General features: G+C 37.8%; 1 protein-coding gene across 2 annotated transcripts in view; it reads left to right on the top strand.

Annotated features, from left to right (window-relative positions):
* STAT4 (signal transducer and activator of transcription 4) overlaps nt 1-25791 on the top strand; it is a 140236-nt gene that overhangs the window by 94941 nt on the left and 19504 nt on the right. For both annotated transcript variants that reach the window (XM_027866177.1, XM_027866176.1), the window contains exons 9-14: nt 1313-1471; nt 2292-2384; nt 8751-8810; nt 9137-9154; nt 9245-9338; nt 12414-12458. In XM_027866177.1, the coding sequence (XP_027721978.1) occupies nt 1313-1471; nt 2292-2384; nt 8751-8810; nt 9137-9154; nt 9245-9338; nt 12414-12458 (469 nt within the window). The remainder of the gene's footprint in view (nt 1-1312; nt 1472-2291; nt 2385-8750; nt 8811-9136; nt 9155-9244; nt 9339-12413; nt 12459-25791) is intronic.

Raw genomic sequence — 25791 nt, forward strand, 5'->3', positions numbered from 1 at the left:
CAAACAGCTTAACATCTAAACAAATTTGAGGAGAAAACATTTCTAAATTCACCATAATCCTCATGAATTCTAGTGAAAGTCATACTTAAGACTTTTAAAATTGTATTTTTCTCCTGAAGGAGTTTCAAAGGCAACTGCTGTTTGCTGAGTATACCACAAATGACAAAGATAAGATGATTTTTTTTTGTTACTAGTAATAGATATATGCAATACATCACACAAAAAGATTAATACATATGTTACATTCTTTAGATCATGTTTTATATGATAAAAAGAATAATAAAATCACCAGGATTTTTCCTGGTCATGGGTTCAATATTAAATGTTCCAAGTGTATATTTGGAGGTGTTTACGAGTGATTTAATTAAGCAAGAACAAAAGGGACTTAATCTATTACAATTGGTTTCAGATGTTGATGAGATTTCGCAAACATGCCTTTTCTTAGAAATGTAAGCCATGAAGTAGGGAACACCTGCCATATGTGTGTACGTATGTTTGTATACACAGACACACATATATATGTGTATATAATTGCTAGCATTTATAAAGCACTTTAAAGTCTGCAAAGCACTTTGTGTGTATTAATTCATTTGTTCTTGACAATAATCCTGTGAGGTAGGCACTATTATGCCCACTTTACAGATGAAGAAAACAAGGCAGGGGGCAGCTAGGTGGCGCAGTGGATAGAGCACCGGCCCTGAAGTCAGGAGGACCTGAGTTCAAATACAGCCTCAGACCAAACACTTGCCACTTCCTAGCTGTGTGACCTTGGGCAACTTAACCCCAATTGCCAAAAAAGAAAAAAGAAAAAGAAAAAAGAAAACAAGGCAGACAGAGGTTAATTGGGGTGAGGAACCTGAAGCCTCTAGGCCACATGTAGCCCTCTAGGTCCTCAAGTGCAGCCCTTTGACTGAAGCAAGCTTTACAGAATAAATCCCCTTAATAAAAGGATTTGTTCTGTAAAATTTGGACTCAGTCAAAAGGCCACGCCCAAGGAACTAGAGGGCCACATGTGTCCTCTAGGCAGCTGGTTCCCCACCCCAGGGTTAAGTGATTTGCCCAGGGTCACAGGGTCACATATCTAATAAGTATCTGAGGCAAGATTTGAACTCAGGTCTTCCTGACTCCAAGTGCACTCTGTCCTCTGCACCATCTAGCTGTGTGTTAATTTATACATATGAGTGTATATGTGTGTGTATACAGATATATATTATGATTAAGAATTAATGCAAAGTAAGCATGGGGAGGTGGGAAAAATCAATTGTTAAATTTAAAAAAAAAATTATTTCTATCTTCCTTTGCTTTTCAATAGTTTTACCCTGTTGGCAGAAAGTCTTTTCCAAGTCAGAAGGCAGATGGAAAAGCTAGATGAGCAATCCACCAAAGTGTCATATGAAGGTGATCCTATTCCATTGCAAAGGCCTCATTTGCAAGAGCAAGTCAACTTCTTGATCTACAACCTTTTCCGAAAGTACGTAAAGTATCACCCATCTTAAATGTCATTCAGGTTTCAGGTCTTGTGAAATTGAAAGTATGCACTGCCTGTGGTTTATTGGTCAGGGTTTAAAGAGTGGGGTTGAAAAGGTAAGGAAACAAGGAATTTGTCAAGTGGCATAACGTACCAATGACTTGTCAAGGTCACTTAGGTAGACTTGCATCAGAAAAATCTGTTTTCTATCCTGCAACCTCTGCTGGTGACTCACTCAGTGTGACGTCAGATAAGCCAGAGCATCCATCACTGGCTCAGTTTTTACCTTCGAGAAAAGGAGGTTCTAATGGTTTCTTTTTGACTGGATGCTATGAAAGTAAAGAGAGAACATGTCAATGCAATGTGGTGCTGTAGAAAGAGTTCTGGTTTGGGAGTTACAGGTCCTAGGTTTGAATGAAGACTCTGTAATTTACCACCTGGATGACCCTTGAACTAGACACCACACTAGGCCTCAGTTTCCTCATGTAGAAAGTAAGAGGGTTGTGATTGTTACCGTTTTGTTTTTTAAAGAAAATGTTTATTTGAAATGAGGTCAGAAATTTTCTGATACTTTTTATTTCTGATTATATATCCTGTTCATGTGTGGTGAATACTATTCATAATTAGGAGAATGACTTAGAATATTCCCATCTTATGAGGTTTTCTCATCAGAAAAATATGGCAAGATTGGAACTTGACTCAGGGTATGTCCTTCTTCAGAAAAATTCAACCTATTCATCTGTGGCTTTCAGTTTGCCTATATTCTTTGTGTTTTCAAATCATGCATGGTTTTTTTTGTTTGTTTTTTGTTTTTTGCTATTAGCTCATTTGTGGTCGAACGACAGCCATGCATGCCAACTCACCCCCAGAGACCACTGGTACTTAAAACCCTCATACAATTCACTGTGAAACTAAGGTAGGTCAATATGTTGTATCTCTGGAAACTGACATATCATGTATGTGTATATATGTTTATGTAGGTAGCAAAATTTATTTGAAGATTATCCCCCCAGTTATTAACACTCTCCCTGCCAAATGAATTTATATTACATTATATATAATTATTATTTATTGACTTGTATACATGTTGTATACCACCTCTACTCTCAAATGAAATGAAGCGCCTTATCTTTGTATCTCTAGAGACTAGAACAGGGCCTTTGTATGTACATTTAATAAATGGCAAAGTCAAATGAATGGAATTAAAAAAAAAACAAGGAAATTTTTTGTTCCTTATGGGTTTGTGAAAAAAGTGAATGTTGTGAATAACCATTAGTATGTACTGTTGCAATTAATATGTGTTCTAAAGTATGCAGCTGCATTTATGTCCCTATAAAAGGTTTAGAATTGAGAAAGGTAAAAATATCTGATTTACTTTCTTCCCTCTATACATTGTTCTCTGTTCAAAAATATATTCACCACTTTTACCTCCTTCTTCATGTTTTCACATTCTTATTTCAGACTTTTGTTAGGCCTACAAGAATCCCTATTGAAACATTATCCCCATATGGGGATAGGCGGGTCTATAGTATTAGAGAAATCAACTTTGTGGGAAGCAGTATATAGATTGTGATTCCACTGATGCAGAGAGTTCCTGTAGTAGAAATTCCCTCTGTCAACGCAGCTAGGTGGCACAGTGGCTAAAGCACTGAGCCTAGAGTCAAGAAGACCTAAGTTCAAATTCGGCCTCACACCCTTACTAGCTATGTGACTCTGGGCAAGTCACTTAACGTTGTTTGCCTCAGTCTCTTCATCTATAAAATGAGCCGGAGAAGGAAATGACGAACCACTGAGTATCTTTACCAAGAAAACCCCACATAGGGTCACAAAGAGTCAGACACTCCTGAACAACAAAAACTATGCAGATGGGCAATTTGCCTTTATCTTAGTCTTAAAGATTTGTCTGGGAACACTAGGACGTTAATTGGCTTCCCAATGATCATACAATTAATATGTATGAGAGGCAAGATTTGACCCCATGTCTTTCTGAGTTCAAGACCAGCTTTCTATCCATTATACCATGCTATCTCTTAATCAAGTGTTACCATTCTTTAGGATCTGTACTTCTGTTTCTATGAAGCCCTTAACTGTGCCTTAGGGGCTACATTGTTTAAGATAGAGCTCTCACTATGAGTCAGTGTAACTCATCAACACTAACAACCCTATGAGAAATCTGTGCTACTCTGACTGCTGACAGCCCCAAGAAATGACAGAAGGCGCTACTACTAGGAACTGAAGACTTTTAATAAAAATGTGAAGTGAGTGTGAGGAAATGAGACTGATTTCCATGAGATAAAATTGGTCTTTATAATTGTACCTTGTATGTCTTCCCAGTTTTCAGGCATTGTATTTTTGTTTTTGTAACAATATAATTTATTATAATATAACAATATAATAATATAAATTATTATAATAATTTTTGTAACAGTTTTTGTATGTCTTCCCAGTTTTCGGGCATTATAATTATCATAATATTTCCAAGCATTCTATTAAAGTTGGGCTTCAAATGATTCCAGTCTGCCTAGTTACTCTTGCCCATATCCTCCTATCTGTGAGGCCAGCATCTTAATTGTAATGATAAAGTGAATCTGTTTCTGCAAACTCTCTATTCTCCAGCATTCTATCAGTCATAATTCTATACTGTCTCCTTATTTACAATACAATGAGAATTGACATTTGTAATAATGGCCCCAGGGCATTGCAAGATCTTTAGATGACTCAGAAGGCATTTCAAGATTTTGCACTGCCCTACGGCCATTTGAGAAATATTCAATTATGTTTAGATTAATTTTAACGTTGAGTATATTTAAAATAATTTTTCAAGAATTCCTCCATTGACATTCCCCTCTAATGCTTCATTGTGGCTTGGACATGAATCTAAACTCTCACATGGAATTGTAGCAGAGGACAAACTCTTAGCAAGTCCTACCAAACTGGAGTGACTTCAAGTATAGGCCTTAGAGTGGACTGCATGTCTATAATCCAACCAAGGACCAATTTAGCTAAATTGAGAAAGGCTTATCACCAGGTCGACAGCAGACAATAATTTTTTTTTGGCCAAAGGGATCCTTGAAGACTGTCTACTAAGTATTTGGGGGGATTGTAATCTGTACTAGTGGCATTGGTACTTATTTACATTGGTGGAATAAAAATCATAGAAGATGAAAGTATCATTAGGCATTCCCTAAGTATCATTTATTCTCTAAGATAAAATACACAATCCTCAGCCTAGTATTTAAAACCTTTTACTACATGACTCCCACCTTCCTTTATAGTCTTATTTAATATTATTCCTGTGCTTACACTCTCCACTCCAGTCGAATTAACTCATTTGTTGTTCCCCTTATGTTGGCGTTTCATCCTCTATTTCCGTACTTTTGCCCAGGCTGTCCCTTATGTCTGAAATCCACTCCTTTCTCACCAGCTCTTAGAATTCCTAGATTCCTTCAAAACTGGTTCTACCCTCTCCATTTCCAGATACCTTTGCCTATGTGAGGCTTTTCCATTCCTTATCTTCACTATTGTTAAGTAATTTCTACATATTGAAATTACTTTGTAGAAACTTTGTCTAAATACTTTGGTATCCCAGAAGTCTTGATGTTGTTTTAATCTATCAAAGCTTATATCTCCAGCTATCCCTTTCACATTGCAGCTTTCCCCATCTATATTGCAGGTCAGCATAAAAAATTAAATGGGAATTCTTTGGGAGTCTTGCAGAAGCTGTAGACGATGTGTGAAAGCCAGTAGATGACACAGAAAAAGTTTAGAAACTCAGAAATGCACAAAATATATGTATAGTATCGTACAATTAACCTTTATTACCATAATAATTCAGACTTCTTCTCTGGCACAAAGGAAGGGCCCAAAAATTTTATGCAGATTTTTCAAATTGTGAAGGGGGTGGGCACTGCACCCTCATCCCCACCATGTGGAAGGGATAACTGTACTTATCTTTGTACATGTTGCAACCCCCTTGTAGAAGGTTAGCTCTTTGAGGGTAGGGACTGCCTTGTTTTTGTCTCTATGGCCACAAAGTCCAGCATAGTGTCTTTCACATGCTTAGCAAATGTTGAATCGAATTGGATACCAAATATTAAGTAGTGGGCGTTGTGGGAAATACAAAAGGACTGTAAAATTTAGTTCCCCAGGGAGCCTACAGATCAGTGAAGTGAACCCAAGCATATGAAATAATCAATACAGTACATCATGTAAGTCCAGAGTACTCTAGTATAGACTGGATATACTATAGGAATTCAAAAGGAACTATTTCAGTTTGGAGTAATTCAGAAAGTCTTTGTAAAGAAAGAAGATGGGACTTGAGCTGACCCTTAAACTCTGGGTAGGATTTACAATGACAAAACAAAGGATAAAATAGATATTCCTACGTTTGGCATTTAGCATTCTTCTCCATCTGACTCCAGCCTACCTTCAGTCTGATTACGTTTGCCAAACCTTGTCTATGTGCTGACCTTTGTTCAGGCCTTCCCCTAGGCAGGAAATGTCTTTCCTCTTTGTTTCAGTCTCTTAGAATTCCTAGTTTCCTTCAAAGTTCAACTCAAACACCATCTCCTACATGGGACTTTTTTCTGATCCTTTCAATTGGTAATGCTCCTTTCCCCAAATAACCCTGTGCAGTTATCCCTTCCACATCACAACTTTCACAACCATGGTTTCAACATATCATGGGTTGACATAAGAAATTGAATGGAAATTTTGGGGGAGTTTTGCAGACAACATGCAAAGGTATGACTATGACCAAATACTTAATCCATATTTTATAATTAGGTTCTATAAATACTCCATAAAAGAAAGAAAAGGGACAGCTAGGTGGTACAGTGGGTAGAGCACTGGCCCTGGAGTCAGGAGGACCTGAGTTCATATCCAGCCTCAGACACATAACAGTCACCAGCTGTGTGACTCTGGGCAAGTCACTGGGCCAGAAAAATTTAGGCAAATTTTCCATATCACAGAAGCACTGTGACCCTATCCCCTGCAATGTGGAAGCGATAGCTGTATTTAATTTGTGCTAACAAAATATATTTTGTTCTATATTCCCCTGGCAGAATGTAAGCCCTTTAAAAATGAGGACTATTTAATTTTGGTCCATATCTCTAACATTTAGCACAGTGCCTGGGACATAGTAAGCACTTAGTAAATGCTTGTTGATGAATATAGTAGGCAAGGAATCTCCAGCCCTACTCCACTGGCAATTCCCCATTAGGAAATTTAGATTGTAAAATAGTATCACAAGGGATTGAATATTTTCCTAGTATAAGGTCTTTTATCCTAATCTATGTGCACTTCTTGGTCTTCTGCTTTTATCAGGTAGCTTGTGCTCTTAAGTTAAATATGAGATATTTCTTGATTGACTTTTTGGGGGAATGATAAAACATAAATATCAACAAAAATAAAGCATGGCCAAGTAGATATCAGATCAGTCTTGGAGTCAGGAAGATTTGCGTTCAAATCTTATATTTACATTTCACATTGCATGCTAGTCGTGTTGTGTTACTGTGGGCAAAACACTTAAATTCCAAGCAATTCCCTAAGATCATGTTACAGATGAATTGCCACGTCAGCAGAAGGAGTTTCCACAACAGAACTTCCTTATACTGATAAAATCATAGGTCTGGACCCCCCCCAAAATTAAATTCACCCTGTAAACTGGACCTCAAGTGTTTTCAGTCTCATTTAAGAACAGTGGTTAGCAATGACAATCGATAGCACAATCTGCAGATGTGAAATAAGTTACAAGGACAAGACAGCTATGGATAAAAACTGGGTAATGATTCTATTCAATCAGTCTAAAAGCATTATGGGAGGAAAGAACAATTGGACTACCTTACATTATTATTTTTATGCTGCAGTTATGAAAGGGAGCTTTTTTATTTAGCTAAGAAGTTCTACCTTTTTTCTTTAAAAAATGTTTTTTGAACTTAAAAACACCATATAATGTGAGCATTTCCACATACAAAGCAGAAGAGGAAAAGAACATTGGCCATACAGGTTCAAATCTGCTTCACGTACAGCAAGCTTCTCCCTCCAAGTATATAACACATTCAACATGAAATTTTCAAAGTCATCCCACTTGGCTGTGTTTCCCACTGACCTTCTTCTGTTCTTTTCTGTGCATTTTTTAAAATGAGAGGTTCTATATTGATTGCATGGTATTAGTTACTTCATTAGTACATGAAGTTGTTTGTGTTTCAAAAAGAATGTTTAAACTTCAGAAAACTAAAATTCACCACCAAGATTCCAAACTCAGCAAGGATTTTCATATGCAGGGACCTCTGATTAAAGGATAAGACTTTCCTTAAATAAATATTTAGTTTGGGGGATGAGAAGTGTAAATAGGAGAACAATGCAGTGATTTTTAAAATCTTCCTTGTTTCAGACATTAGCTTGATGTTATAAAACATATAGAGAGATAGTATGGGGGTGAACTTGAAAAAGCAATCAGCTTAGTATGAGATAACCCAAGTTCAAACTCCTACTCTATTACTTGTTAGTTTTATGACCTAGGGAAAGTCAGTTACATTCTCTGGGCTTCAGCTGTCATCTCCTATATCGAGCCTAAAAATCAAACTTCGGTTAATGTTCATTAATGTGCAACTATTTTAGCATGCTCATTAATTAGCATCATATGTACATAGCTAAGAAAAGATGCAGTTATTTATTTCTTAAAAGTTGGGTCTTCTAAGTTTACTAAAGTTGTTTTTTCTTGTTGTTAAGAAATAGCACACTCAGATCTTACAAGTGCCTATTTACTGCACAATCTTATGTTGCCTACCAGAAGCCTCGACAGCGTAACTTGTCATCAAGGCATACAGACGTAAACCAACAAATGATTGTTTTTCTCAGAAAAACTACAAAGTCTTCATTTAATACATTTGTTAATAGTTATTTCTTCTTCAAAGATATTTCCCAAGATCTAAGCCAGAATAGTACACATAGAATTGAATTCCCAAACCGGCCAATGTTGATATGATTCTGCTCATCTTGATGAAGTTGGCTATGCTAAAACAATATTGGGAAAAGATCTTTTCCAGATGTTAGTCATATAGCATTAAGACTAGCTAAATGAATGATGTTAAGCTGGCAAACTGAATATGGAATTGCTGACTTTCAAAACACTTGTTGGACACTAACTTACAAATGCAGGTGATTCTAACATTAATCACACTGTTACTTGTGTATATCTTCCATAACCATAACTATTTTTAAAGTATAAAAGGAGATTGTATAATCTGATTTTTGGTCATTTTTTGTTAACTTGTTTCAGACTTCTGATTAAATTGCCTGAACTAAACTATCAGATAAAAGTTAAAGCAACTATTGACAAGTAAGTGAATATTTAAAATGTTGACATGTATGGTTAATTAATGTTGACATGTATGAGATATCAGAATATACTAGTGAATATGATTTATAAATGAACTATGAGTTACGCATTTTTACAAGTCTATAAGTTAATGATTCAATCTTAACAATTAAACATTAATGAAATGAAAATATTTAACTTTTAACTGTGAATACATTAATGGGGATCTTATAAAGACTTGAGGAGTAATTTGGTATAATTAAAATGGCATGTTAGCTACTTTTCTTTAAAGGGTTGACTACATATAATGAACAGATGGTTTTAAAGAATCTTATTTGATTTTACAGGAACGTTTCAACTGTAAGGTAAGCAATCTCCCTAGACAATTTTTGTTAGACAGTTCCTGAATTATATTATATCTGCTACCATGTAAATAGCTAAGATCTGTTTTCTAGCAACCGTAGGTTCATCCTTTGTGGAACACATGTCAAAGCCATGAACATGGAAGAATCTTCCAATGGTAGTCTCTCAGTGGAATTTCGACACTTGGTAAGCTTGACAGTTAATACTCGACTTTATTTCCCTAAAATACAATGCACAATGCTGTTCTTCTTTGATTGTTAAAAGAGATATGGACTATTTGTGATTTCACTGGAGAACAATGCTATTGTAATGGCTATCAGAGTTCCAGGCACTTAGTAGATGGTGATGAGGAGCCTGAGGAGGATAAGATATTGCTGCTGCTGCTGCTGATTATGACGATGATGACACAAAGAGCCAGTTTGTCCCCAGAAGTCATAATATTTACTTAGCATTCTTGTTATGATTATTGTAACAGATGAAGGGTGCTATCCAATAGCAGTGAATTTGGCTTAAAAACTCATCTTTAGGGGCAGCTAGGTGGCATACTAGATAGAGCACTGGCCCTGAAGTCAGGAGGACCTAAGTTCAAATTTGGCCTCAGACCAAACACTTAACACTTACTAGCTGTGTGACCCTGGGCAAGTTACTTAACCCCAATTGCCTAAAACAAAAAAACTCATCTTTAGATTATCAGTTCTAGAAACACAGAGGTTCTCCGACATGATTGCTAAACACAAACCCATCTGGAATAGAAGCTAGAAGGCTCCTGGCCAAGTCCTCCTTCCTGTTTATTGATCAAAAGTTCAGTTCCCTTCTCTTCCCTTAGGCTAGAGTTCTTTTCCTATTATTGCCCTTTGTTCTCCTTCATTTAATTCCTAGATTATTTTCCAAAGACTTTGTTGCTTTTCCTTAGGGTGTATAGCTCACAACTCTAATTAATGATATGCATGGTGTATCAATTCTAAGTGTGCTGAACATAATCTGATGTGGTCTCTGGCTTCCACAAGTTTCAGTCCTGAGAGATGAAAGGATTCTAGAGCTAGAAGGTTCTCTAAGTCTATCTAGTTCAACTTCTCATTTTGTAGATGACGAACTAAGTCCCAGAAGGGATTTGCCCAAGGTCACAGAGATAACAGGGATGAGAGATTAGATTTGAACCCAGGTCCTCTAGCTCCAGGGACAGTTCTTCAGCACCACCTCCACACCCTCCCCCAACTTCCCACTACCTTGCCTCCTTAACTGATGTATTAGGATATACATATATGTATCATGGCACTTTGTCCAATACCAGCTTTTCTTTGGTTTGGAGTTTTGAGGAATGGTTTGAGTTGAGTGTTTTCTATTGAAATCAAATAGTTCAGTCCATTTAGCTTAAGAAATGTTCATAATCCAGAGTCAAACATTTATTGAAAATGTATAAGTTTCATGTCACTGACCTAGCACCCACGGCTCAACAGTATTTTGGTTAGATTCAATTCTTACTTTCAAAGAACTGTCAAGAGTTTTTCAATATTTGGAAATAAAAAGAAGAATAAGGAGAGACAAGAACATGGGCTGGAAGGAAGGTGAGTTAAAGAAGTCACATGGGGTTGGCAAGATGTTGTCTAAACACAAGAAAGGGAATAACAAAGTAGATGTTTAGGTTTTTATTCCCTCTGATCCAATGAACCTAGTTATTAGCGAGTTTCCCCGCAAAGGCTATATAACTACCTATCACAGATACCATAAAGGGGGATATATGTTTCAGAGATAGGTTGACCCCTTCCAACTCTGATATCCTATTTTATTTTATTCCATCTCCATATAATGTATAAACATGAATACATTTATATATTATATATGCAAATATATAATGTGTTTAATACGTATATATTCTACCTGTATATAAAGCAGCTGCCTTTCTGTCACTAATAAGCCTTTTCCTGTGGCCACTTCTTCCTCTGAATCCAAAGCAAATGAAAGACTTCAGACCATGGTGATAAAGGAGGGTGAACAAAGAGCCAAACAAAACTCTGTGCACACACAGAACTTGGAGATTTCAGGTCCTTAGAGACCATCTAGTTCAACAACCTAATTTTTCTGTGGCCCCAGGAGGGGAAATGATTTGTCCAGTAACACACAGCTAGTTATTGTCAGAGCCGGGACTAGAACCCAGATCTCCTAATTAGCCATTCAGAGTTCTTTTCCTTTCTAAGGAAAATGTTGTCTCTCTCATCCTAATGTTGACTTAGCTCTGCTGCTACTGTAGATCTGTTAATCCTTCCTGTTTTGTTCTTTTGGTGGTTGGCTGGGTATATTCTGAGCTGCAGATTGGTAACCCTTGCCAAGACTGGTAACAGTAGAGGCTACAGCCCCTCAATGTCCAGGAGAGAAGGGAAACAGTTGCTACCCAGACATCATCTTTTACCTCCTGCTACTATCCCTATAGAGCTCATGCCAATGTAGATTGTTCTGAGAATTTTCTCTGATCTGCTCTTAACAGTCATCAAGCAAGATGAAAAAAAAAATCTTGACATCAAGACACCTATACATGTGCATTGTTAACTTTAGAAGCAGTGCAAAAAACCTAGCAAACCTAGCCCTGCAAATTCTCTGTAGCAGTGGTGTCAAACTCAAATAGAAATGGGAGCCGCTAAACCATACCTAAGGATCCTGCAGGCTGTATTCTGACCTAGTTTTAAAATGTGATTTTATCTGTCTTTTTGCATTTTTATTTATTTTGTTAAATGTTTTCCAATTACATCTTAATCTGGTTTGAGTCACACTCGGGAGTATTTCAGGCTACATGAGGCCCATGGACTGCGTGTCTGACACCTCTGCTCTGCTGTACCGTCCATCTGCATGGGGAAGGATGGGATTTGTTACCCGGTGACTTTCTTCCAGACAGGGAAAGTCCATCAGTCAACTAACATTTATAAGTGCCTACTACATGCTAGGCAGATGCTAAATGTGTTCTAAAAGGTCTTGTGCCCATATCCTTTCTCCAAATTTAGGTTTTAGAAAATGCAGTTTTAAAAATATCTTCATTTCAATCATCTCAGTTCAATTTTGGAAACCACAAACAAACCATTTGTTGACACAGGATATTGTACCAGGTTGTAGAATCTGGGCAGATCTGTAAGTTTATCCTGTGGTAAGAGTGCAAGATACATTTAGGTCATGCTCTAGTGACAAAAATGATTGGCAGAAAAAACCAATGTGGCGTATATCATTAGCAGGTGTTCATCTTCTTTGTCTAAATACTATGTTTTCTTTTACAAGCAACCAAAGGAAATGAAGTCCAGCGCTGGAGGCAAAGGAAATGAGGTATGGCAGATTTGTAAGAAAGCTAATAAACAGACAGTTGTGAGAGGGGTAATAGAGAGGAAGTAACCCTGTATTAGTAGTGAGAATGGCTAATAATGACGAAAGCTAATTTTCCCACAAATAGAAATTGCGGTAAAATAATGAAACTAATTTCATAGACATACTTCATACCATGTGGCATTGTTTACTTAAAAAGAATCAATGATTTTCAGGAAAGAATTCATCGAAAGAACAGATGATAGGAGAAAAGGAAAAGAACCTATATGTTTTAAATATTTATAGCAGCTCTCTTTGTGGTAGCAAAGAACTGGAAATTGCAGCGTTGCCTATCAATTGGGGAATGGTTGAAATTATTTGATTGTGATGGCATACTACTGTGCTATTAGAAATGATGATCTTAATGATCTTAGAAATACATGGAAAGACTTGCACAAAATAATGAAGAGTGAAATGAGCAGAACCAAGAGAACATCATACAATAACAGCAATATTGTTTTAAGAATGACTTTAAGCAAGTAAGTCATTTTGACTATTATAAATACCCAGATTAATTACAAAGGACATATGAAGAAAGATGGTATCTGTATCCAGAGAAAGAACTGATAAATAGAAGTATGTGTAGAATAATTTTCATATGTATGTATATATGTATATATGTATTTGTGTCTAATGGTAGTCATCTCTAAGGTGGGGGGAGGGAAGAAAAAAAGAAATTTGTGTGATAACTTTATTATATATTTAAAAGGAATAGCAAGTTATACATAATAGATTTGCAGTTTCATGTGCAATCATCTTTTTATCATACTATATTATATTATACTATATATTTATTATACTATATTATATACTATAGTATATGCTATACTATATATACTATACTATATATATTATGCTATATTATACTATATTGCTTGTTTTGTTCCATAAATTAAAAATAAAATAAATAAAAATTACACATTTAAAAAAAAAAACAGCTGAATTCAGTCAACATAGAGAATAACCTGTGGGAAAATATTCTAAAAAACATTCCGCAAACATAAAGTTACATATGTTGGCACGTATGTATAATCTACTAGAATTTGTCATTGTTTGATAGGAGGCAAGCACAGCTGGATAGTTATGGCATTTAAACAATCTCATGCCCACTCTTTTCATTTTTGTCCAATTGGCTTATGCCACCAAGTAGTGAGTCTCCTGTTCAGCTGTTTATAGTCCCATGGGACACAACTTGGACAGAGGAAAAGCCTGTACATGGTTCTTTCCAAGGCATACTGGGGACTGCAAGCTTCTGTTTCTGTGCTTTGTTCTGTACTGTGGACTAATGTAGTCTAGAATGGGTAGCATTGTGGAGCTGGGTATTTTAAACTTGAATTTCATGGAAAACTCACATGTGTATATTCCTGAAATATGTAACCAAGTATGATATTGTTGTTGCTATAATACAACGTTTGTAAGGATTGCACAATTCAGTAAGCATTTGTTAAGAAAATCCTACTATGTGCCAGGCATTGTATAGGGGCTAAGGAGGCACACGCGCAAACACACACACACAGACACACACACGCCAAGAGTACTTGTCCTCAAGAAACTTGCATTCTAAAGAGGAATGACAACATGTAAACTATGAAATACAAAGTAAATGCAAATCATTTTTAAGAATGAGACAGAAGCAATGGGGTAGAGGAGATCAGGAAAGACTTCATTTGGACGTGGTACCTAAGTTATCCTTTAAAGGAAGCTAGGGATTTTGTAAAGTGGAGAGGAAGAAGGGGAGCATTCCAGGAATCAGAGACAGTTTTTGTTCGTTTGTTTTTTCGGTGAGACAATTGGGGTTAAGTGACTTGCCCAGAGCCACACAGCTAGTAAGTGTTATGTGTCTGAGGCTGGATTTGAACTCAGGGCCTCCTGACTACAAGGCCAATGCTTTATCCACTGAACCACCTAGCTGCACCAATCAGAGAGTTTTTGCAAAAGCACAAAAGTAGGAGATCAGATGTATGCAGGAAACAGCAAATAAATCACTTTAGCTTGAACATAAGGTATGTGAGTGAGAGTAACATACAATCAATCTGGAAATACAAACTGGAACCAGGTTGTGAAAGACTTTGAATGCCAGACAGAAGAGTGTGTATTTTATCCTAGAGGTAGTAGGGACCCTCTGAAACTTCTTGAGCAGGGGAGTGACATGGTCAAACCTGTGCTTCAGGATGATATCAACTTGGCAGCTGTGTGGCAGAGAGATTGGGAAGGGAAAAAACCAAATAGGAAACTATTAAAGTAGACTGTCTAATAGGTGATGAGGGCCTGAACTAAGGTGTATCTGCGTAAGTGAAAAGAAGAGGACTGATCCAAGGGGTTGTAAAGGTAGAATTGACTTTCCTTGTGAAAGGAAATTACTAAAAGAATGGTGGCGTTCTCCACCAAAATAGGGAAGATAGGAAGGAAAATGGATTGGGGTCAGGGAGAGAGCAGGTATTTCTTGGATAATGGTGAATTAATAAAATTTTTACCATTAGGAAAATAACTGCACATCCTACTTTTGTCTAGTCTGTTTCATGTCAACAGTCTCATTTAGTCATTTGAAAATTAAGAAATAGGTTTTAGTCATAGTTTTGATACAAACTGAATATATGATTTTGGTCAAAACATTTAACTATTTAATATAGTTTATCTTTGTGGAGGGTAAGGATAGTAAGAGTTTGACACTTTCTACCTCACAAGAGTAATATACATTAGAGAATACATGGGCTAGTGGGAAATACACTAGGTTTGGCATAAGGTTTGACTTTGCATAAATCACTTACTTTCTCTGAGCATCAGATTCCTCATATGTAAAAGGATGATAATAATGACATCTACCTCTCAGGGGTGTTGTGATAATCAAATGAGATCACATGTGTAAAGCTAGGATTTGCAACTTTAAAGTACCATATGGCAGCTAGGTGGTACAGTGGATAAAGTGCCGGGCCTCCGGTCAGGAAAACTCTTTGTGAGTTCAAACCTAGTCTAAGGCACTTCTAGCTGTGTGACCTTGAGCAAGTCACAACCAGATTTGCTTCAGTTTCCTCATTTGTAAAATGAGCTGGAAAAAGAAATGGCAAAACACTCCAGTATCTTTGCCAAGAAAATCCCAAATGGGGTCACAAAGAGTCAGTCATGACTGAAATGACTGAACAACAATAAAGGCATTGAATAAATGTCAACTATTATTATTCTTATTAGTTATTACTTTGGTTCTCTAGGTCTATAATATGGTGAATTAGAAAAATCTCTCAGCTGTCTTTTGGTTCTAAAAGCTAAAAATCAAAATGCAACCTGACTCTAAGATAGAGACTGGTTTTGTGTGTGGCTATAACTTTATTGTCAAACCTACACATGAAAGAGTTTTAAATTCACTGGAAGAAATATACAGATTACTATTAAACCAGAGCTCTACACCAAACCTCACAATAGAAGCTACTGGATCTAATCCACTATCTCCTCTGTCTCCTCTAAGATTCTGTAGCTACCTAGCCATCCCCATAAGACATTGCTTATCCAATGCCAGGAACACATTTTTTACTTCACTGCAAATGAATAAATTTTCCTCTATCCTAAGTTCTTCTCAACATTTATTAAACACCTACCATGTTCAAGGTACTATTCTAAAGACTAGCAATATAGAAATTAAAAGTTATATAGCCCCTGACCTCAAGGAGTTTATAATCTAATCACAGTATCAGATTTGAACACAAATAAGACGTCATACGTTTCAGAGGGCTAAGGATGCCCGTGTCACTCCCCTGCTCAAGAAACTCCAATCACTACCTGTTGCCCCTAGGATAAAATACAACCTCCTCCACTTGATATTTAAAATCTTTCACAATATGGCATCAACCCCTTTTTCCAGGCTGAATTCACATTACTCCTCATTGTTCACTTTGTGCTGCAAAGGCCAACTGTGCAATTGTATGGTTCCCTGCAGGCAACATGCTAATTTCTGCTTCTGTACTTTTGCAAAGGTTGTCCCCATGCCAATTATGCTCCTTCTCCTCACCTCAGCTCAAGTGACACATCTTCCAAAAAGCTTTTCTTGATTTCACCCACCAATTATTAGTGCTCTTTTCCAAATCAATGTAATATATATATACATATTCGGATTTGTGAACATATCACATTTTCCTGGAGAAAAAATGTAAGTTTTATGAGGGCAGGGATTGTCTCACTTTTGTATTTGTATCCCCAGTTCCTAGCACAATGCCTTAGCCATAGTAGACGCCTGTTGATTGATTAGTTGATTGACAAGGGTATCAGAGGATCAAAATGGAGTGAGAGTGAGATTCAAGGAAGAAGAGATCAATTCTATTAATGGTAACTAGACAGGTTTCATGGAGGAAGTGGACCTGGGCTGGGACTTGAAAGAAATCTTCATCTTTTTTCAACAGGGTAGAAATGTGGGAGGATTCTGTTCTAGCTATGGTGGAAAGCATGTGTAAATGTATGGTGGATGGAGAGGATAGAATGAGATTGGCAATTGACAAATAGTCCAGTCTGGCTGAAGTGTAATGTTCATTAAGAGGAATTTGGAATAAGGGAAGGCTGAAGCCAGATTGTGGGAGGTCTTGGATTTTATTTGGGAAGCACTGTGTGTTGGGAGGTGGGGAGGGAGGGAGATGGAGCCAAGGGGAGTTGGTAGGGGAATGAAGTAGTGAAGATTTTTGAAAACATGAAGTCTTGATCAGACCTACACATTAAGAAGGGTTTGGGTTTGGGTTTTTTTTTTTGAGAAGAGGGGTTGTCTTGTTTTGTTTTTACAATTGTGTGAAGGAGAAAGAAAGCCTGGGAGACATCAAAGAGAATTTGAACTAGGGCAGTGGGTGTGGGCATGAGGGTTTGAAGACAAAAGGCATCACAGCTATAAAATCAATAGGACTTACTTTGATGGGCTGGTGAGGAAGAAAGGAAAAGACTCAAAGATAAAAGATAGAAGGATCTGGGGCTCCTTATGCAAGCTTCAGACTGAAATTACCAAGTACAGGAGAACCTTCATATCACCAGAAGGAAAAGTACAAAAAAAAAAAAAAAAGAATTCAATGAGACTCATAAACACTCAAGAGGATTCTCTTTTCCCAGAGACCTACGCAATCCACTAGCCCAGTGGTGTGAAACTCAAATGAGAATGGATCCCTGGAGGCTGTCTATTGAGCCTTGAGTTTGACATCTCTGCCTAGACTTAGTTTGGGATTGAGGTTCTATTGGAAGGGAAACATACCTGGGGCTGCTAGATGATCAACCTCCTTTCCTTTGGACCTGCTGCTTGTCTATATACTTCACCACATAGTGAAGGATGAGATCCAGGTTTGCGTCTTCAAATTGTGGCCAACCGCATGACCCAATGGCTATTCTTTTTCTCTCCAGGAGGCCTGATGGGAAACACTAGCAGAAATCCTCCCCTACTCTTCTAGAGGCTACTTCACCATTGCTTCTGGCATTGCTCTTTTTGGAACCTTAAGGTTTCTTTGGATGTTCTGAAATTTCTTCTCATCTCTGTGACTGAGAGGCTCCCTATGGAGGATCTTCACCATCTTGGTTGCTCTCTGGAAACTTTCCAGCTTATCTGTGATTACCAGAACAGAACCCAGTAATCCAGATGAAGTTTGATGAGGGCAGAGGGATTATTACCTCATTGTTTCTAGAAGCCTTGCCTCTTTTAATACAGCCTAGGACTGCATTAACTTTTTTAGCTGCCACTGATGGCTCTAATTGAGATTGTAGTCCAGTAAAACTTCCAGATTTTTTACAGACAAATACCATCCAAACATATTTCATTCTTTTTCTATTTGTGAAGCTGATTTTTACACTTGGGTTTAAGGTTTTACATTTATCTCTACTGAATTTCATCTTATTAGATTCAGCCCAGTGCTCTATCCTTTCAAGATCTTTTTTTTGATCCTGACTTAGTTAAGTGTATTAGGTATCCTCCCCTTTTTTTAAATTCTATCTCTACTTACACAACAATGACCCAGACGTAGCCCCTGATCATTTCTTGCTTAGACCATTGTGACAGTCTCCTGATTGGTTGTCCCACCTCCAGGCTCTTCTCTCTCCAATTCATCTTCCATATGGTTGCCAAATTGGTGTTTCTTAGCACAAGTTTGACTACAGTACTCCCTTGGTCAAGAAACTTTAGTGGCTCTATGCTGTCTCTTTTCTGATTGTTGTTCAGTTGTTTTTCAGTCACATCTGACTTTTCATGACCCCATTTGCAATTTTCTTGGCAAAGATACCAGAGTGGTTTGTCTTTTCCTTCTCCAACTCATTTTACAGATGAGGGAACTGAGGCAGAGTTAAGTGACTTGCCTAGGGACATACAACTAGTCCAGGTTGAACTCAGAAAGATGAATCTTCCATACTGCAGGCCCAGGTCTCTATCCACTCCACCACTACATGCCCCTATTGTCTCTAGGTTCAAATAAAAACCCCTCTGTTTAGCATTTAAAGCCCTCCACAGACTGGCTAGAGCTTACTTCCTTAGGCTTATTGCATATTATTCTCCTTTGTACACTCTTTGGTTCAGCTAAACTGGCCTATTTGCTGTTCTCTATAGACAAAAATCTGCCATCCTACACTCATCCATTGCCCTTGGATCAATCTTAAAGTTTAATTGATTCTTGTCTGTGATATTTCATGATTTGTTTCATCCCTGGGAAAATACTGATGTTAAAAAAAAATGGGCCTTTATTTCAAGAAGCTTTTTTATTGACAGAAATAAAAATAATAGAACAAAATATGTAGCACATCTTCAAATGAAACTCAAACTATTTATAATTTTATCTTAAAATACATAGTATTAAAAATAAGAATAATTATATTACATTTGGTCTGCATCCCCTTTAGATTCTATCAATGTATTTGTTATCTTTTTCACTTTGCATCAAATGATATAAGCCTTTCCATTTCTTGTTGCACTCTTCCTATTTGCCTTTTTTTTTTTTTTGGTGAGGCATTCGGGGTTAAGTGTCTTGCCCAGGGTCACAAAGCTAGTAAGTTTCGAGTGTCTGAGGCCAGATTTGAACTCAGGTCCTCCTCACTCCAAGCCTGGAGTGCTATCTACTGCACCACCTACCTGCCCCTTATTTGCCTGTCTTTATAGCATAATCATATTCCATTACATTAATATGCCAAAGGTCTATAATTTTTTCTAACATTCCCACTCATTAACATAAAGGTTGTTTCTTGTTTTTTTGCTTTTTAGCAATAAAGCAACTATAATTTTTTTTAACTGATAGGTCCTTTCTGCTGCTCCTTTTAATAACATATTTATGATACAGTCTTAGCAATTATTTGCCTTCATTATAGTTTCTCTTATTTTGAAATCAATAGCAGACTCTTCTAGCCTAACCACAATGACTCTATTTTATCTTTGATATCTGTTCCCACATCACCTCCAGGTTTTCTGAATCAGACCATCTCTTAATTTTGTTTGAAGCTTTTCTTTGGGCTCCCCCTGTTGATAGAAAGTTAATGTAGCCCCTAAAAGTGTTTGAAAAAAAAAAACCCAGCAGCCTAAAGATTTCAATATTTTAAAATATTGTGATGGCATAACAGATACCAACACTATGTTATTGCAACTTCAAGACCTAAAAGAACAATTGAGAAACCAAAAAATTAAGGATGTAGCAGAACTGTGAACTGGAAATAAGGGGTGAATGGGAAGCAAGGGGTCAGCCAGGCACTGAGCACCCAGGGAGGAGGAGTCAAAGACTCCAGAAGACTAGGACGAATAGTCAGAAGTTCCAGGACTCAGGTACCATGGTCAGGTACAGCCCAAGGGAGGAGGTGTTGTTACTTCCTCTTTTCTTTCTTTGATAAGGACTCCATTGTCAGCCCCTTCCTGCCCATTACCCTAGAGGACTCTATCTTCTATTAAAGGGCTCTGGCTTCAAAGAAAGGAAAAGAAGTTCCTTGTCAAAAATAGCTAGGGAACCCTAGACTACACAGTGTTGTGCAAACCTTAAAGTACTACATAAATTATCATTATTATCTTAGGGGTGATCCCAAAATTATTGGATCATATTGCTCTTACCCAGAGCTCTCTCTGGAAGTTCTCAGAATAGAGCTCAATTTAGATATCAACAGAAGTTGTTAAGAAAACCCCCGGATCCTAAGTAAGCACTCAAGATAACAAGTATATGTCAGGTGTAGAGCAGCCTTAATTCCATCCTGTAGAGAATGCATAAAGGGAAATCACAGGTTAGCACTATAAAATCTAGAGGACTGTATGGGTCTCTGGAGGAAGAGAATTGTCTTAATTGTTTATGGGATTTAGTAAATTATTTGTATTGTACTCTTCTGTGGGATAAAATGAAGGTTGTCCTGTATTTAGTAGTGTCAAACTGAATGCTTTTGTGGGGAGAATAAAGGACACACAGTTACCAATAAATAACCAATAAAATTTTCCTCCCTCTCCAGTGGGCAGCTAGGTGGTACAGAGGATAGAGTTCTGGGCCTGGAGTCAGAAAGACCCGAGTTCAAATCCAGCCTCATATACTTATTAGCTGTGGGACCCTGAGCAAGTTACTTAACCTCTATTTGCCTCATCTGTAAAATGGGGGTAATAATAGCACCTACCTACCAGGGTTATTGTGAAGATCAAATGATACAAACATTATAAAGTGTTTAGGACAGTGCCAGGCACATAGTAAGCAGTAATAAATGATGCTACCCATGAACTCTTCTTTTTCTAGAAAAAATGGATTCCAGAATGACACTGCTCAAGAAATCCCTCCTCCTCTAACCAGGAGGCAAGGGTTCAGGAGCTTTCAAAGTCCTCCAGAAAACGGGTATTTAGGTATTCTCAATACTCTGATCATGTGGTTTTATTCTCCATAGCTGCTGCCTCCTAGGTTGAAAAGTTAGACCACATGTTCTCCAAGGTTGGATCCAGGACTTTGAGATCCAGGAAGTCTCCTGTCAGGCCACTTGGGCCAAAGAGCATACAAGCCTGTTTTCCCAAGGTAGCCAGGAGTTCAACCCTGATTGACAAGTTCTACTGTCTCTGGTCCATTATCTCTGTTAATCCCTGGGATGTCCTTAGAAAAGGATAAAAGCAAAAAGGGCAAAAAATGAAATGTTTTTACTAAAGGAAACCCCTTAGTAGCACAAAAGTATGGCACTGACCAATGATAGTTAAGCAAATCAAATCATCCCTAATGCCCAGGAAACATAGTTAATCCTCTGTGCATGCTGTCAAAGGGTATAGGAAGAAACAATCAAAATCCCAAACAAAGGCTTACCAACATATAAGCTTATCAAGTTAATGAGATAATTCCTCTCATCAACTCCCCTGCTGGCATCCTCCTTAAGGAAACCATTTCCCAACCTTTTTAGAACTGTGATATTCTACTGCATGTTTGATTTTGTAATCTTATAGAAAGAATTCCTACACTGACTAGGAGACTCCTACATCAGGCTATAGCTCCCCGAAGGTCCCTTCCAAGCTAAGATTCTATAATCTTTAAAAGGATTTATATGTATATGAGCAATGATCCCATTATTCTGATGGTCCCATGATTCCAGTGGGAGTATGCACTCCACAAATTCAGATAAATAGCCCTCCATGACTTTTCATTCTAAGTGATTCTTGTCTATGAATCTACCCAAAGAGTCATGTTGCAGGGGACAGAGTGCTAGGCCTGAAGTCAGGAAGAGCTGATATCAAACCTGACCTCGACTTACTAGCTGTGTGACGTTGGGCAAGTCACTTGACCTCTGTTTGCCTCAGTTTCTCCAACTTCAAAATAGGGATAATAACTCACCTCCCTAGAGTGTTGTGAAGACCAAATAGGATATTATTTGTAAAGTACGTGGCACAGTTTCTGAGACATTGTTAAATATTTAGTAAAGACTTTTTCCCTTCCCTTCCTTAAGTTTTGCCTCTGATGTATACTCACCGTGTGACACTGAAAAAGTCACTGCCCCTCTCAGTGCCCTAGGTAAGTCTCAAAGACTATAAATTGCAGTGCAAGTACCAATCTGAATCTGAGAAGATGGAGGGGTGTTCCTTATCGTAAGTTTTCTACAGCCACGAAATCATAGGTCTGGTCCAAAAAAATGTTTCTCTCCAACGACCTTTGGTGACTCATAATTTTGGTTCCTCAGAAATGGTGGCATTTCATGATTCACAGCCATAAAACATCACCTGAAGAATACTGATAATGAAAAAAAATGGGATTTTGTTTCAGAAAAAAGCATGGCATTATTGAAAGTACTGTGGAATTTTCCAAACATAACGTAGCCTGCTTTTCTTCTATTTATTCTGGCCACAGTTCATTGTTTATCTGCAGAGTTTGTCCAAGATATAGACACTGATGGACTAGCTCTGTGGACTAGCCATTCAACTGCATATCAGAATCTGTACAATAGACATTCTTCATCCACTTGGTTTTTCCTATGTGAATAATTTAGGGCAAACTCTTTTGGTGACTTTAGGCGTCATTTAGGAGGCTCAGCATTGTTAGAGGGCTTAATGAAGTTAACTCAATGTCCTTCACTATCTAGAGGACCTCATCATCTATGAGGAATCCCTCTTCTGTTTAGTCTCTTTGCTGAACATCCTCCATGACAAACGGTCATAGGATCAGGAGATCATAGATTTAAAACTGAGAGAGACCTTAGGAGTTACCTAGTGTAATCCCTTTATTTTAAAGTTGAAGAAACCCAAAGAAGTTAGATAACTTGTCCAACATCACATAGGAGGCAAGTGGCTAAAATGGATTCAAGCCCAGGTCCTGTGACTCCAAATCCAGCATTCTTTCCATGGCACCAAATGGTAATCACCTTTCATAGCATGTAGGTCCCTACTGGGTATACCCCCACGTGACATTAGTAATCAGAGAATTGTAAAACAAAATTATCTCTATGGTTGCCTCTTTAGTGTAATCTTACATGATCTTAGTATCTTCATAAAACCCACTTTGTTGGAGAAGAGCCTTAAGGCTGCATTTTGTTCTAGCAAATCAAATGCTTTTTTAGTCAACAAACTAGGATCCCGTATGCTCTGTACCTTTCAGTCCATTGGGTAACTAAAAAAAAAATGTGGTTGGCCATAGAATATCATTCGCAAAAGCTCATTTACTGTCTTTTTATGTATTCATCAAGAATACCCCAGATAATCAATCAACATGCATTTATTAAATACATATTGTGTGCTGGATGCTGTATTAGGCACAGGGGATCCAAGTATAAATATTGTAACAATTCCTACTTGCAAAGAGCTTACTAGTACTGTATTTGCTATATCTAGTAGGAGATATAAAGCATAAATAGAACATGAATAAATGCAAATACATACAAAGTAGTTAAATATTAGGTAGCTTGGAAGAAGGACACTAGCTGTTGGGGGTGGGATCAGGCAGTGCTTTGTGTTTGAGTTACATCGTAAAAGAATAGAGGGACTTTATAGGGTAGAAGTAAGAATGGAGAACATTTTAGCCATTTGAATTTGTTGTTGCTGGGGCAGCTAGGTGGTAGAGTGGATGGAACACCAGGCCTGGAATCAGGAAGACCTGGATTCAAATTTGGCCTCAGACATTAGCTGTGTGTGACTCTGGGCAATTCACTTGACTCTGTTTGCCTCATCTGTAAAATGAGCTGGAGAAAGAAATGGTTAACCATTTGTAGTATCTTTGCTAAGCAAACCCTAAATGGGGTCACAAAGAGTCAGACAGGACTGAAAACGACTAGCCAGCAACAAAAGAAGGGAGAGCAGTTTGGCCATTTGGCATAGCCAGTGAAAAGGCACAAAGGTGGAAGATAGAGTGTTGTGTGTGAGAAACAGAGAGAAAGCCAGTTTAATTAGATGGCAGAGTGAGAAAAGGGGAGTAATGCCCAATGAAGCTGGTAAGATAGGTTAGAGCCAGGTTGTGCAGGGTTTTAAAAACTAGACAAAGAAGTTAATTTTTGTCTATTGGCAATGGGAAGCCAATTGGAGTAGATTGAGTAGGAGTTTGAGCCAGTCAGATCTATACTTACAGAAAATTATTATGGTAGCAGTGTGTAGGAAGGACTGAATTATGGAGAGACATGAAACAGGGAGAATAATTAGGAGGACATTACAATAATCTAAGCAAGAAATCCTGAGGGCATATACCTGGCTGATAGTTGTGTGAGTAGAGAAAAGGGTTCAGATGTAGGAGATATTGTGAAGGTATAATGAGCAAGATTTGGCTTTTGATTGGATATGTGGGATTAGGGAGACTGAGGAGTCAAAGATGATGTCAAGTTTATGAACCTGAGAGACTAGAAGGATGGTAGAAATAGGAGGAAATAGGGAAGTTTGGAAGAGGGAAGGTTTGGGAGGAAAAGATAGTGAGTTCAGTCTTGGACACATGAGTGTCCAAATGTGAGTTCTATATGTCTCTAGGACAACCAGTTTGAAACATCCTAAAGAGTGAATCTTGGAGGAGAGACTGGGGATGGATATTTATGGCTATATGTCATTTCCATAGAGATAATAGGTTACTGAAAGAGTGAGTAGAGGAAGAAGAAAAGAGCATTTGGGACAGAACCTTGGGAAACATCCACAGTAAGTTGGAGAGATATGTATGATGATTAAGCAAAGGACATTAAATGAGGGCAAACAGATAGGAGTAAACCAGGAGAGAGTAGTACCATGAAAATCCAGAGAGCAAAGAGTATCCAAGAGAAGAGTCTGGTTTACAGTATCAAATGTAGTAGATAGGTCAATGAGAATGAGGACAAAAAAAAAGACTCAAATTTGGCAGTTAGATGGTCATTGATAACCTAGTTTCAGTGGAGTGATGAGATTAGAATAACATTCTCATAGGTGGGGTTAAGAAACTGGGCATATGGATTATTAGTTATTGATTAAGAGAAGTAGGGAGGTGCTATGGTAAGACTCTGAGCTAACCTCAGAGTCTGAGGTGCTGGGTTCAAAACCTTGATGCTCAGTATCTATATGACATTGGGTGACTCACTTAACTCCTCTGAGGCTCAGTTCCCTTACCTGAAAATTTATTACATGACCTGGGCAACTAAGTGGCTCAGTGGATAGAGCACCAGACCTGGAGGCAGGGAGACTCATCTTTCTGAGTTCAAATCTTGCCTCAGACACCTCCTAGCTGTGTGACTCTGAGCAAGTCACTTAACCCTGTTTGCCTTAGTTTCCTTATCTGTAAAATGAGCTGGAGAAAGAAATGGTAAACCACTCCAGTACCTCTGCCAAGAAAATCCCAAATGAAGTCACAAAGAGTTGGACACAACTGAAACGACTAAACAACAACATTATGACCTATATAAAGCCCTTTCTAGCTACAAACCTATGATCCTATGA

The sequence above is a fragment of the Vombatus ursinus genome, unplaced genomic scaffold (genome assembly GCF_900497805.2).
Source record: "Vombatus ursinus unplaced genomic scaffold, bare-nosed wombat genome assembly UNPS02014779.1, whole genome shotgun sequence".
Taxonomy (NCBI): Eukaryota; Metazoa; Chordata; class Mammalia; order Diprotodontia; family Vombatidae; genus Vombatus; species Vombatus ursinus.